Here is a 16,068-nt window from a genome sequence, read left to right on the forward strand (position 1 = left end):
TGTCATTATATAGGGGCATTACCTGTAGTGCTACACATAGTTCTGGCTTCCTCGCCATATGAAGGCTGCACGCGTCTCGGATTGCATGAAGAGCCGCCGATTTGGTTTTTAGAATAAGTGCGTGTTTATGTAAATGAATATATAGGGCCTATATTCTACGGCATTTAGATGAAAGGGGGCAATGGCATTGAAATATATAAAAGTCTTTGTGGGCTTGGCAGTTTGGATGCCGAGCCGAATCCCACTTGTTTTCTGTGGAGAGCTGAAGGTGGCAGTGTTCAGATAATAAGTTTGGGTATTTGGGACTGAAAAAAATAATAATATTCTTTTCTCGATGCAATCTTGATCCTTTGATTCTTTAGTAATTCTATCGATACTCAACTGGATTTCGATCTATAGAGCTTTAAAAGATTCCTAGTCGAGTTGTGACAGGAACGGGAGACCGGAGATCTGGTCAGTCTGCTCCTACTGTTATTCCTCCGTATGTCCACAACTTGAACTTGCTCAGAAGGCTAACGGCGATAGTCGGATTACATTGGAGATATTTTTTTAAAAGCTCAATTTTAATATAATTTACACCGAAGGGGCAGATTAACATTTTCTGCCCCAGAAGAATAAAAAAGTGATCGTGGTTACTAAACTTTTAGTATTCAAATCCAGTGAAATGGACTAAGTGTTCATATCCACCTAAGGGCAAATTGGAAACATAACTGTGAGTGCTTACAAGCGTTGAAAATATATAGATACAGTTATAGAACACTACTTCTCAGAAGTAGGCCTTTCGGCCCATCTACACTGTGCTGAACTGGTCACCAGGCCATTGCTCTCCATACTCTCCCATCCATGTATCTATCCAAATTAGTCTTAAATGTTGAAATAGAACATGCATCCAATCCTTTCGCTGGAAGCTCGTTCCACACTCCCACCACACTCTAAGTAAAGACTTTCCCCTCACGTTTCACTTGATTATCTCCTCTTTCACCCTTAATCCATGATCTCTAGTTCTAATTTCACCCAGCCCTGGTGGAAAAGCCCAGCTTGCATTTATCTGGTCTACACCTGTCATAATTTTGTATACCTCCATGAAATAGCTACTCATTCTCCAGGGAATGAAATCCAAATCTATTGAAATGTTCCCTATAATTCAGGATAAGTGCAATTTTTCTCTGCACTCTTTCAATCTTATTGATATCGTTCCCGTGGGCAGGTGACTAGAACTATATACAATGCTCAAAATTTCGCTTTGCCTACGTCTTATACAACTTCAGGGTTTCATCCCAATTCTTGTATCCGATGATAGCCTTTGATGCCAAAAGCTCTCTTTACGGAGCTAATTGCCTGTTACGTCACTTTGAAGAAATTATGGATCCGCATTCCCTCTCATCTACCGTACTCCTCAGTGCCCTGCCGTTCATTGTGTGTGTCCTTTCTGGTTTGTCCTCTCAAAGTGCAATAACACCATCTGTCAATGTTCAGCCTATTTATTGCATCTACTCCAGATCCTGCTACAATTTTCAATGGCCTTATTCGCCGTTCACTACGTCCCCAATCTTGCTGTTATCCACAAATTTGATGACCTAGTTTACCACATTTTGATTCGAACCATTCATATAGATGACAAACAACAACGACCATTCCCGAGGTACACAGCTGGTCACAGGCTTCCACTCAGAGAGGCAAACATCTCGTAGCACACATCTAGTAGCACTCTCTGGGGGAAATCAATGTCTAATCCAGATTTCTGCCTTACTCTGAATGCCAAGCGAATTAACCTTCATGACAACCTCCCATACGGGGCCCAGTCATCGGCCTTGCTATAGTCCAGTGGACAATATCCACTGTCTTTCCTTCATCAACCCATTTGATAACCCACTTGAAAAATTCTATAAGATTGCTTAGACATAACGTACCATTTACAAATCCATGTTGACCTTTCTAATAAGTTTTTCTCCAAATACCTATAAATCTGCCTCCTTAGGACCCTTTACGATAATCATCCAGATTAGTTTCCCATGAGGGACTTTGTCAAACGCCTGACTAAATTCCATGTAACCAACCTCCACTGCCCTAACCTCAACAATTTCTCGCGTAACCTTGTCAAAACTCAGTCAATACGGCAAGGCATGACCTGCCACGCAGAAAGTCATGTTGACTTTCCTTTGTTAAGCTATGGGTTTCTAGATGTTCATATATCCCATCCCCAAACGTTATCTCCCACTATTTCCTGCAACTGACGTGAGGCTCTCTGGTCTATACTTCTGAGGATTTTCCATTGTTCCCTTCGTAAATAGCGGTACATTATTAACCACTCGTCAGTCCTCTGTGGCTAAAGAGGACACGAAGATACTGGTCAAGGCTCCAGCCATTTCGTTTCCTGATTCCTTCAATAACCAGAGGTAACATCCATCTGACCCTGGGGATCTATCTACCTTAACACACATTAGGACGTCCAGCACTTCTGTTTTCTCAACTTCTATACGTCCTAATATATTTATATAGTCAGCACTGTATGATCTTGAAAAGATGGTTTCCTTTTTGCCATTTTGCACAAATGCAATCTTGCGTTGCACCTTCACTGGCTTCACACGTCACATTCGTACGACAATGAACGTCAGATGCTTGAAATCTAAAGCAAAAACTGAACATTCTGGAGGCACAGCCGCTCAAGCAGCATCTGTGGGGGAAGAAACGGAGTATACAATTCAGATCCCACACCTGCCATCAGAATATTCTGATTTCGCAATGAACCGCCGTGATCCTCTGTTTTGACAATATTAGCAAATGATGGTACACACTCAACCTGAGGAAGATCCGCGAAGGTTTTCCCATTTATACACGTGACCTTGCATAATCTAAGCTCTTATATTCACTTACAGTTCTTGTCCGTGTCTCCTAGGAATCTGGGTAGCTTGAGGGTCAGCGCAACGCTACAACAAATCGGGGTGTACCATAGTTCGAACTGTGTGTAGGAGGTTGTTCATTCTTCCCGTAAACTGCGTGTGTTTCTACTGCGTGCTCTGGTTTCCCCCCAGAGTTCAAAGACTTTCCCGCTACTAGGTTAATTGATCATCGTAAATTCTCCTGGGATTAGGCTAATTTTAAACAGGTAGGTTGCTCGACGATGTGGCTCGTTGGACCAGAAGGGCCTGTTCCGTGCTGTATCTCTAAATAAATAAAAACCTGTGATTGACCACCTTTCCCTTGATGAGATGTGCCATTCATTTTCCCTTCGTCCTATGCCAGGAATGTTTCTGTTTTCTCTGCTCTACCAATTCTCTACCATTTACACTTTGTAATGCAAGGGAAGTGAGCTCAAATGTTAAGGATTATACGGAAAGCTGCTTGACTTATTCAGTATTTCCAGCTTTGATTAAATCTTTTTCGACGGCATGCAATTGTCAAGAAAACCAATCTGTGCCTCAATGTCGCAAAAAGAAAGGAGCTGGTTGTGAACTGCAGAAGGAATGGATACAGGCTAACCCCTATTGACATCGATGGATCTGGTGTTGAGAGGGTAAATAGCTTTTAGTTCCTCGGCATTCACATCACTGAGGACCTCACGTGGTCTGTACACACCAGCTGTGTGGTGAACAAGGCAAAACAGCGCCTCTTTCACCTCAGACGGTTGAGGAAGTTTGGTATGGGCCCCTAATTATAAGAACCTTCTACAGGGGCACAATTGAGAGCATCCTGACTTGCTGCATCACTGCCTGATTTGGGAACTCTATCTTCCTAAATCACAGGATTCTGCAGAGAGTGGTATAGACAGCTCAGCGCATCTGTAGTTGTGAACTTCCAATTTGTCAGGCCATTTTGCGTTAGGGTATGGGTTAGGGTGTGAAGAAAGGGTCCAAAGTATGATTAGGGACCCGAGGCACCAGAACCACGATCTATTCCAGTTGCAACCATCCGGGAAACTTTACCGCAGCATAGAAGCCAGGACCAACAGGCTCCGGGACAGCTTCTTCCACCAGGCCATCAGACTGATTAACTCACGCTGATTTAAGTGTATTCCTATGTTACATTGCCTATTTTATTTATTATAAATTCTTATAAATTACTATGATTGCACATTGCACATTCAGACGGAGACGTAACGTAAAGATTTTTACTCCTCATCTATGTGAAAGTTAATTCCATTCCAATTGGTAATTCAAGTTAAGGTGAAGATTTTCAAACTTTGAGAAAAAAAAATTGAAAGCTGTCTGTATGCAAGACAGTTATCTTTGGAATAGCAAATACAACGCTGCAAGAACCTGTAGCAGAACCGAAAGGACGGCACCCAGCTTTACACTGTAGATTGTACCTTGTATCCTGGGCCAGATTCACCCCTTCAAAATATTGGAGACACCATTGTTTGTGTGATGTAGGGAAAAAATGAGTTGTATAAAGGGAAAGATAATCTGTTTAAACATTGTTTATTTTAATTTATTGTTTTAACTATTCATTTGTTTATTTGTTTCAGGAACAAATGTTAACTAAAACGTCAGTTTAATTGTTTAATAACTTGCTGCAATTTTAATATATTTTACAACCATTTCAATGATTTTAACGGCTGGACATTTGGTGATGTTCCTGAAAGCCGAAGTTCCAGAACAACAGACGACAAGGAAGACAAATATTATGTTAGCCTTTGTCATGCGGGAATTTGGATGCACGAATGGTGACGTCATTGCGTGGTTTAGCTATCGCTGCTTAAATGATGGAGGGATTTCAACAGTCGACTTCCAGATTCGCCAACAGAGAAGAAATAGCGTCGTCTGACCCTGTTTTCCCTAAAATTTACGAGAATGATGGAAGATCTCGATGAAATGTAAAATTCCAACAGATCGTAACATGCTGCATGAGGATACGATTCTTTCCGAGCTGAGGAGTTCACAACCATCGCACCAGTCTCAGACTGAGCGGTTGATACTAGGAAAAGAAGTAAGAAGGAATCGCGGCCTTTTGCCAGAATTCTGACTTAGGGGAGTTACGTCATGTTCCCATAAATGGCACTTTGGCACAGCAGCTCTTTAGTCAACCATACCCACTTAATGTGCTGTCAATGGTGTCATTCTCCAGCCTTTGAAGGCATCGTCATTAAATTAATTCATAAAACCACGGATTTCTCAATATTAAGGTTAAGGACATGACGTGACGCTGAGACTGAATATCAACCAGAACCTAATAAGTATATGAACATATTAGAAGGTCAAAATTCCTCTTCCAAGTTTTATGGTTCATAACCGATACAACCAGAAAACCGCATCAGCTGCCAGTCTTCTGGTTATACTCAATCGTTGGCATGGTAGATATATATGTTGCCAGAAGAATGTAATTTTATTTTCTGTAACAATAGATTCTACCTCACATTTTTAAAGTGAAAGTTTTTTTTTCATGCCATAATGTAAAGCACAGCTGTAGGATTGCCGCTTGCAGATAGAAAGAATACAATGGTGGAACGTTGCAGTGCCTCACGGTAAATAACAGTGCACATCCAGCCGGTCGGCTCCCCCTTAAACGCAGCCTGATGGCTAGATGTTTCGCCTCCGCGGAGATTCGAGTATAAGTCCACAAATGCATTATTTTCTTGTGAGTTCCATTCGGAGGCGGCCAGCGTGCGGTAAATGCTGACGGTGTAGGTCTGGTCGCTATCCTGGACGACTCTGGTTGTATGAACACAAGATCATGACATTGTGGTCCATTTCTCAGGACACCACTACCGGTCATGGAAAAAAATATATTGCTTAGACATAGCAGAGTCGCCATCTGTCCTTCTCTTTTCTGCTTAGTTACGGGTTGAAGAAGAGCAATCAAAGAGCTGGACATTTTTTTCACCTGGAGTGAGAAAGAAATGTCCATATTAAAGAGTGATAACAAATCGTGTGTCAGACATTTAATACTTGGTGGCTTGACCTGCGACCACTCCGATGGCAAGTTGGGGGTTCAAGTGCCACACTAAAAACAAGTGACAAACAGGGACTGACATTGTACAACAGCACCGATTGCGTGTTAAACAATCGGCATTGGGTATGTGTGGTGACTGTACAGGACCTTATAACCATACACCAATTACAGCACGGAAACAGGTCATCTCGGCCCTTCTAGTCCATGCCGAACGCTTACTCCCACCTAGTCCCACCGACCTGTACTCAGCCCAAATCCCTCCATTCCTTTCCTGTCCATATACCTATCCAATTTTATTTTAAATGACAATATCGAACCTGCCTCTACCACTCCTACTGGAAGCTCGTTCCACACAGCTACCACTCTCTGAGTAAAGAAGTTCCCCCTCGTGTTACCCCTAAACTTTTGCCCCCTAACTCTCAACTCTTGTCCTCTTATTTGTATCTCCCATACTTTCAATGGAAAAAGCCTATCCACATTAACTCCATCTATTCCCTTCATAATTTGAAGTACCTTCGAAGGGAATGATTTTCAAGAGAAGCAGCAGATAGAGATTATTGCACTGGGCAATATTTATAACTGTAAACAATCAAAAAATTAGCAATTGTCTGGCTACATTGTAATTTCTGAGACGTGGTGTTGCCAGAGTTGGCTGCGCAGTTGCAGATACAATTCGAATATACAGTGGCATGCAAAGGTTTGGGGACCCCTCGTCAAAATTTCTGCTACTGTGAACAGTTAAGTGAGTATAAGATGAACTGATTTCCAAAAGTCATAAAGTTAAAGATGAAGCATTCTTTTCAACATTTTAAGCAAGATTAGAGTATTATTTCTTGACTTGTACAATTTTAGAATGAAAAAAGGAAAGGAGCACCATGCAAAAGTTTGGGCACCCCAAGATATTTGAGCTCTCAGATAACTTTTATCAAGGTCTCAGATCGTAATTAGCTTGTTAGGGCTAGAGCTTGTTCAGAGTCATTGTTAGGAAAGGCCAGATGATGCAAATTTCAAAGCTTTATAAACACCCTGACTCCTCAAACTTTGTCCCAACAATCAGCAGCCATGGGCTCCTCTAAGCAACTGCCTAACATGCTGAAAATTAAAATAAATGATGCCCACAAAGCAGGAGAAGGGTATAAGAAGATAGCAAAGTGATTTCAGGGAGCCGTTTCCTCAGTTCGTAATGTAATTAAGAAATGGCCGTTAACAGGAATGGTGGAGGTCAAGTTGAGGTCTGGAAGACCAAGCAAACTTTCCGAGAGAACTGCTCGTAGGATTAAGAAAACCGTTCCTGCGACCTCACCACAAAATTCAGCGTCAGAATTTTGCAACAAGCCTGATGCATTTTGGAATCAAGTCCTGTGGATTTATGAAGTTAAAGTAGAACTTTTTGGCTGCAATGAGCAAAGGTATGTTTGGAGAAGAAAGGGTGCAGATTTTCATGAAAAGAACACCTCACCAACTGTTAAGCAAGGAGGTGGATTGATCATGCTTTGGGCTTGTGTTGCAGCCAGTGGAACGGGGAACATTTCACTGGTACAGGGAAGAATGAATTCAATTAAATACAAGCAAAATTTGGAAGCTAATGTCTGTAAAAAAGCTGAAGATGAAAAGAGGATGGCTTCTACAACAGGATAATGATCCTAAACACACCTCAAAATCCACAATGGACTACCTCAAGAAGTGCAAGCTGAAGGTGTTGCCATGGCCCTCACAGTCCCCCGACCTAAACATCATCGAAAATCTGTGGATAGACCTCCAAAGAACAGTACATGCAAGACGGCCCAAGAATTTCACAGAACTAGAAGACTTTTTCAAGGAAGAATGGGCGAAAATCCCCCTAACAAGAATTGAAAGACACTTAGCTGCCTACAGAAAGCGTTTACAAGCTGCGATACCTACCAAAAGGGGTGTTATTAAGTACTGACCATGTAGGGTGCCCAAACATTTGCTTCGGGCCCTTTTCCTTTTTTGTTACTTTAAAACTGTAAAAAATGGAAACAAAAAAGTAACCTTGCTTAAAATATTAAAAAAATATGTCGGCTTTAAATTTATGCCTTTTGGAAATCAGGTCATCCATTACACGCTTAGCTATTCACAGTAACAGGAATTTTGACAAGGGGTGCCCAAACTTACGCATACCACTGTATATATCACAGAATCATCTGCAGTAACTTTCCCACCACTAACGTGAGGCTCGCTAGCCTGCAATTCCGTAGCTTATCCTTAACGTTTCTCTTAAATAAAGATGCAACATCATTCAACCTTTAGGTTTCCGTAAGCTCACGTGTGGCTAACGAAGATACAAAAGTCTCTACAAGGTCCAGCAAAGTGCTTCTAAGCTTGCTACACGTTTTCGGATATAGATGGCAAAGATACCGGGAGCTCTTCACCGTTATCCTCCTCAAAAACACAGCAACAGTGATTTTGCATGCTATCATTACCTTCCAGGGCATCACTGTGCTCACCTCTACGTTTGCTAGCTTTCATGCCTTTTCCTATTCTTAGAAGAGTAGAGGCATTCATTTAGATCCTCCTTTGTCTCGACGATGAAATTAATTCTTAAGTGGACATTTGCTCTCCCCAGCTGCCTTTTTGTATTTCATATATTTAAAGAATTTCTTAGGTCAACCTATCTGCCAAGTATGTCTTATGTCGCTTTTCGCTACTGATTTCTTTAGTAACTGGAATCCAGCAGTTTTTATTTTCCTACCAGATTTTGTTACATCCCAGCTGGCTATTCCTTTCACTTCAGAAGACCCCCATCTCCTTCCATCAGTCAGCTGTCCTGAATCCTACCTAGCTTGCGTTCACACTGAAAGGAATATATTTGCAAAGCATTTCCTGTATCTCATTTTCAAAAGCTTCCGACTTGCCAAACTGCACTATTGCTGCTAACGGCTTCTCCGAATTGATCTTTCAGAGATCCGGTCTAATCCTATCAAATTTTGCTTTGTCCCAATTTAGGCCTTTAACTTGCGAACTAACCCTGTTTCCTTTTGAAAACTCCTTTAAAATCTCGTGGAATTAAGGTGACTGGCTACAAATTGCCCCCATCAGTCGCTTGCCAAGTCTCATTTCCCTAGAGGAAGTCGATTCTGATCCTGGAATAGAAATAATGGAGCTCTTTAACTGAACTCTGTATTTAGTTTTAGGGTAGGGCGCTACTGCAGAATTCTCATTGTCTGTTGAAGATTGTTACTCGCTGACGGGCAGTGAAGCAGCTTTTCTTTCCATCTACCTCGTGTTGTCCTGGCCCTTCCAGTATTTATCCCGACATTGTAAGTGAAATTAATTTGTTTTTAACTCACCACACTCGTATCTTTGGAGTCTTCGAAAGGAAATCTTACAGTAATGAATTTTTCTATCGCAACCTCAGGGAGATAATAATTTGGGACAGTAAAGGAGATTTACTCTGTACCTGAAAACGCAAACCGAAGGAAATCTGCAGATGCTGGAAATTCAAGCAACACACACAAAATGCTGGTGGAACGCAGCAGGCCAGGCAGTGTCTATAGGAAGAAATATAGTCGACGTGTCGGGCCGAAACGTTGACTGTGCTTCTCCCGAAAGATGCTCCCTGTCCTGCTGCGTTCCACTAGCATTTTGTGTGTGTTGCTTTACTCTCTAGCTAATACGTGCACTAACTTATTCCGTGCCCCATGAAACATTCACAGAAAAGTACCCCAAAAATTAGAGGCAAACTAAATTTTCCTCCACTCAACTCTCAAATACGCCCAGGTCAGAAGCAGTGCTGTTTAGATATTGGGAAGGTAACCTGAAATGTGTTGCATCGATTCCTGTAGAAACATATCGATTACATAAAGGTGAGGAGGGATGTTTCAGCCATGCGACCCTATACGGCAGTTAATGTCTCCAAATAATAGCCCAAATCCAGTAATGTACCCTTTCAAGATAACTGTAGGATGATTGCTCCAAATATAAATTTAGTTTAAATCAAATAATTAAAATGTTCCTTCAGGCTATTTTGATTAATGTTACTGTATCAGGTATCATGTATGTTTTTTCCATGTTCGTAGGGTTTATGACACCTGTACCACAGCTATCTATGATGAGGTGATACAAAGCTCCGTGGAAACGGTCGCTTCTGTTGTTCATTATCCCAGTACATGACAGAAGACTTGCAATTGTTCGCTCCATTTGGTAACAACGATGCACTTATTTCCATTCGAGTTGTGTGCTCAAGGTTTAAATGCAGCTGTTCCATTCAAATCAATCTCATCCGGTATTTAGTTAACATGCATATAGATGGATTTAAGTTGCAAGCAACAAATTTCAGTGGTCTTCTGTTTGGAATTAACGGGCACGTGATGGCGATAGATTATCCGGAAAGAGTTCTGCCACTTACCTATTGATATAATATGTTTACTGACTGGCTTTCTTATGTAATAACCTGCTACAAAGAGGACATGAATTTCTAGGGTTCGGAACACGTCCTTTAAATTCTGTGTTGTTTTGTGATATTTGGTAGCTGCTGGTTGTCAGATTCTAACTGTCCGGCCCGACAGGAATTACGAGATTTCCCATATCCCAGGTACGCTCCGCTGTTCTATATAGAGTAACACACAAACAAAATTCTGGAGGAGCTGAGCATGCCAGGCATAATCTATTCTAACTATTCCTTTCAATTTCATTCTGTTGAACTTCCTCTCTTTTTATGCCTTGAAAATGACACAAAACTGTAGAGTTTGTTCTGATATTCTTTGAGAAATAAGGAAACCCCTTAAAAATAGAATAACATCACTCATGGCTTAAATACTTAATCTAAAACTCATTATCCGGCTAATAGCTCCTGATGTCCCAAACATATAGTTTGGAAGATTGATATGTTCGATGGTTGAACTGTTATTAAGACCTCAGAATTATTTCGCTGTTAACTACTTCTGCCTGAACGGTGAGGCCTATAAAAATATAGCATTCACTTCCAGATTGTCTGCTTCATTCATATAAACACATCATTAGCATGATATGCAGTGCTGTACGACGTGGGCGATCATGGTATTATCCATGACATGACTGTTCTTCGCAGTGTCTTTCTACAGAAGTGATTTGCCATTGCCTTCTCCTGGACAGTGTCGGGTAAACACCGCCATTGCCAATACTCTTCACAGATTGTCTGCCTGGCGTCAGTGGTCGCAAACCGGGACTTATGGTATGCACCAGCTTCTGATACGACCATCCACCTCCTGCTCCCCTGCTTCACGTGACGCAGATCGCGGGGCTAAGCAGGTGCGACCTTAGGGTGACCTGCGGTCCAACACCACGATGGAGCGTCTCACACCACCTTTGGTTAAGAAGTATCTTAACCCCGCCACACACTGTATACAGTTCATTATATGGTTTAAGGACCATGTGCTTACATATGAATATAATTCCTTATATTGACCTAAGGTTGGCAGAATTTATAGCGAATCACCCTCTGCAAAGGCTGAATCATTTGATTCGCTTTTAATTATTCACAACGCGCTATGACCTCTCTGGTCGATTCAATACATTTCTCAATTTTCCTTCTGAATATCTGCAGTAATTAGAGTGTTGCTAGAAAATAGGCTTTTCAAAATCATCACAAACCCTTTACATCTGTTTGGCAGTGAGTTTTCTAAAAACATACAGACAAATGGCTTAGACATTATTATCAACCCTAAAAATCTGTTAATAATTGCCAATGTTGTTTTTTCTTTATGTTGCTTTCGAAAATCTCGGACAAACTATCTTTAATAAGGGTGCAAGCATTGCGTATTTTCAATATAGTGTGCAACTGAATGGAGAAGAGGACAAGTTGTTAATATAAAATACTTTGGCGAAATACACAACTCGAAACCAAATGCTTATCTGGCTCAGAGCCTGATGTTATTTTGACACGGGAAAAATTGGCAACTTGTGATTGGTGTCAATGTGCCATTCTGTTTGAACTGATTTGCATAAATAGGGAACGCGCAGTGCCAGCTCGTCACAGGATTCATAAGCGAGCTGAAAAGTTGAGACGCCACTTAACCGCTGCACCTTGTGTGAGCTTCACTCAATTAATTACAATGTCTTGGTGGGTTCGTGTGGTCAGTACGCTGGTGTTCACTGCAATTTGTGAGTATTTTCTTAGGACATTATATTGAATCTCGAATACTATTCAATGATATTTTTATCGCACTTCTGGTATTACTCGAATATTAATCTCGGTACATTGTTCCTTCCCTCTGAATGTTTCCAGATATCAACGCGGAAGTTGTAGTGAATCAACCACCTTCGAAATCCACATCTCCGGGGCAGTCCGTCCAAATACCCTGCACCATGTCTGGAACCTCTTTAGGAAGTAGCTATGTTTCCTGGCACCAGCAGATTCCCGGAAAAGTTCCTCGGTATCTGTTCTACTATTATTCGGGGAGCATTAGCAGAGGGTCCGGAGTTCCGAACCGTTTCGGCGGCTCAGTATCCGGCAACACGGCAACATTGACAATATCGAGCGTCCAGTCGGAGGATGCGGCAGACTATTACTGTGCTGTGTGGAAAAATAATGTTAACATCTTCGGCAAAGGAACGAGGCTGGCCATTGGCAGTAAGTAAAATATCCAATCAATTCGCTTGGCTTCCTGGTACTTAAGTGAACAATAATTTATTTTTTTGTCGTCTAATTGTGGCTTCGAAACAAATGCTTTTCAAGGCGGAGTTTCTCAGATATCCAGCCACGATTAACGGTCCATTGGCAATTTTGTTGAACTTGCGCACCCGAAGCGCTAAATGCCCCAATATTTCTTTTAAAATTCATATTGATTTAGTACAAGATTAACTAATATTTGCCAAACCAGGTTAAGAATATTCTGATCGTTTTTAAATGAGTATAATCCTGAATTCCCGAATTTAGATTGCATCTATGATTTTGTCGGTGGATTCACCTTTGCTGATGTCACCATTTTGTGTTGATGCTCGTCAGACCCATAAGATAACTGTTAGCCAGTGATCGCTGGACCCTGGAGTGTTCTTAAAAATCAGAAACTTGTATAGATGAAGAAAAATAGATGACCGAAGCGATTGGTTCCAATGGAATTCCCTATAATATAGCTAAAACCTCGATAGTGTCTAGTTTTTGTCCGTCGCGCTAAAGATTTCAATTAATGATTTAGACAGCCTTTATTCAAGACGAGCTTATGGAACAATTCATATAATTTGATGATATTTTCCCTGATGTGGTCCTTGGTGTCGCGAGGGAAGGCGTAAATGAAAAGGACGAACACTATTTGAGTCCTGTTTGCAGAGGGTTCGAGACCCTCGCAAGGTATTTTTGTGTCTATTTACATGTTCCTAAAAACAACAGACATGGTATTATATTTTCCACCTGACATATGGGTGAGGATATATACTGCAGTGAATGGGAATTCGTTAATTGCCCGGGGAAAAAAAACCAAAACAGAATGCAAACAACATGGCATTTATTAGTCCATCAGTTCCAGGGAGAGTTTTCAGATGACACTGAGAAGAATATGTTTAATCATTGTCCAATTTTATATTTAAATAAAATATTTAAAATCTTTTCACGCCAGTTTGAACAGTTAAATATTTGTATTACTTGCTGTCAAGGGATTTTCAAATATTCCTCGAGTGATTTGCTGTATAGAATTCAATTTGAACTTGAATGAATTCTGAAACACTCGCGCCATATAAGACCATAACGGGCTTCGAAGACAAACACGTAAATATTAGAATGGAAATTCTCAATCTTTATCAGCAGACGCCTTTTAGTATTTTATGTTTTCAACTGTTGATGTTATTTCTCTCTTACATTGGAATGCAAACGTGCCCAAAAGTAGCAGACAGTCTTTTCTACCAATTTTGACATTGAAAATCTTTTGCAGTTTAAAAACATGATGCATTTGGGTCGCCGTATGGAAATAAACCTCCAACAACTTTATCATAGTATTTGGAGACAAGCGTGGCTCAATGACCCGCAGAGCTATATTGCCTAGATTCAAGGCCTTGTGCTTTGGCTCTTGGTGGGGTCAACCATGCACAACAGGTCAAAGGGTAGAGGCCAGACTATGAGTGGTCCATCGGCAAACCAAAATCGGGGGTTCCGTTCAGAGCTCTCAACCCTGACTGGTCAAAGTTTGTTACGGAAACAACAGTGAAGCATCCTTCTATATCTGTGTGCGACAGGTTTTACAGGCAGATTGAGGACTTCCATTGCTGCCCTAAACAACGGATGCATAACGGGCAGTAAGTTAGTGATGCCGTCATTACATTTTTCATTGCACCAAAAATAGAATCACGGAACAGCGAGTGCTTCAGCTTTACACGATAAGTAACTTAAAAATACGAAAGTGAACTGCGGTGAGCCGTAGTTCTGAACAATATCAGATGAATAGGGGGTTATTCTCTTTTTTTGCTGCCTCGGCCGTGAACATCGTAAGAAACTGGTTTTCTCAGCGGTGAGTGCAAGATGGAAAATCCGCCTGCACTCCAGAAACCAGTTTTGAATTATTTACTTCAAGTGGGATAAAATAATATCTCAGAAACAAAGCGTGTAAGTTTCAACATTAATGTTAAACTTTCCTAAAGTAATTTAAAATACAAGCAGTCTATAAATGTAATGTTGCCGCAAAAGGTACTCTGTATTCCGGTGGCTTAAATGCATAAAATATACCAATCCCGGGGTTCCCAACCTGGTCTATAGATCCATCTGCCAATGATAGTGGTTCATGGCATAAAAAAGGTTGAGAACCATTGTAGTAATCCCTGATTTTAAGCAAAACATGAATAGACTTCTGTCTCTTGTCTTGATGACTGAACAGTTGAATCAAGTGAAGATGTCTTCGGTAGAAGTAGGGACGGCGGAGGCTTAGTAGCCAATGGAAGTCACAATTAGAAGTCAGGTATAACCTCGGATTTTTATTCAACCTGAATCGGATTAGAGACTGATTAAAACCAGTGCCGAAATCATTCATTTTTATGCCACTGCACACATTATGCCCCAGTCTCACAAAGAGCAATTATTCACGGGCGATTTCAGCTGGTAATTTTTTCACGTCCAATTTAACCGATTAGAACGGAAAACGGAAAATGAAATATTCATTCATTAAGATGAATGGATACATGCAATACAAAATGCACTTTCAACAAACGGGATGTTTTAACTGAAACTGTTTCTCAACCTGTACTAAACTGGACCTTATTTTACACAGATCCTCGGGCTCCCGCCGTCTCCGTTCTCCGGCCTTCCCCGGAAGAAATCACGGGAAAAGGCACAGCGACGCTGGTGTGTTTGGTGAGCCGTTTTAATCCGGGCGCAGTGGACATTGAATGGACCATGGACGGTCGTGCGAGAAGGGATGGCGTTGAAACGAGCCCTGTCCAGCAAGAAACGGACAACACGTTCAGTGTGAGCAGTTACCTGACTCTGCCAGCCTCAGAATGGAGCTCACACGAGCGTTACTCTTGTGTGGTTAAACACGAGAGTCAAGTAAACCCTTTTGAAGAAACGATCGCGAGATCCGGCTGTATCTAAAACTATATTTAACACTTAGCCAAAATGAAAAAGTTATTTTACCCGTCTTTTTCTTCATTAAAATGATTCTGAAACATTATTCTTTTGTAGATAAGTATTTGCATTCGGAGTCATCATTTAAGTTTTGCCAGTCTTAAATGTGTTTCTATGAAATCGGTATCATTGAAACTCCAATGTTATTTAATCTCAGTTAAATGCATCCCCAAATGTTCATCAAATGACCGTAGTCTGAAGATTGCATTCTTGATGCTCGCCTATTGATGACGATTTCGAACACAAATATCCAATAACATTAACGATCAAGTCTGATTTACAGTATGTTTTCATGGCTTTTATTTCGAGTGCAGAATGAACTAAAATATAATTTCAATATCTCGTTAATGATATTGCCTTGATGCAAAAAATGCAGCAGTGAAACGTGCGTGATATTATTGAAAAAAAACTTGTGTATTCATTAGATGGCGCACCCACATATATTGGCGTTACAGGTATATAGGGTAGTAAAGAGAGCTTTTGGTACATTGGCCTTTATAAATCAAAGTATTGAGTATAAGAGTTGGTATGTTATGGTGAGGTTTTATAAGGCATTGGTGAGGCCGAATTTGGAGTATTGTGTGCAGTTTTGGTCACCGAATTACAGGAAGGATATTAATAAGGTTGAAAGA

The 16,068-nt window shown here is 40.9% G+C and overlaps 1 protein-coding gene across 1 annotated transcript; it reads left to right on the top strand.

The window, feature by feature from the left end:
- Nucleotides 1-11,880: 11,880 nt before the first annotated feature.
- LOC140732716 (immunoglobulin lambda-1 light chain-like) lies at nt 11,881-15,553 on the top strand. The gene is made up of 3 exons (XM_073055388.1): nt 11,881-11,991; nt 12,116-12,460; nt 15,081-15,553. Exons 1-3 carry the CDS (start codon nt 11,943-11,945, stop codon nt 15,401-15,403), a joined length of 717 nt encoding a protein of 238 aa, XP_072911489.1. The 5' UTR covers nt 11,881-11,942; the 3' UTR covers nt 15,404-15,553.
- Nucleotides 15,554-16,068: the final 515 nt, after the last annotated feature.

The sequence above is a fragment of the Hemitrygon akajei genome, chromosome 9, assembly GCF_048418815.1.
Source record: "Hemitrygon akajei chromosome 9, sHemAka1.3, whole genome shotgun sequence".
Lineage (NCBI taxonomy): Eukaryota > Metazoa > Chordata > Chondrichthyes > Myliobatiformes > Dasyatidae > Hemitrygon > Hemitrygon akajei.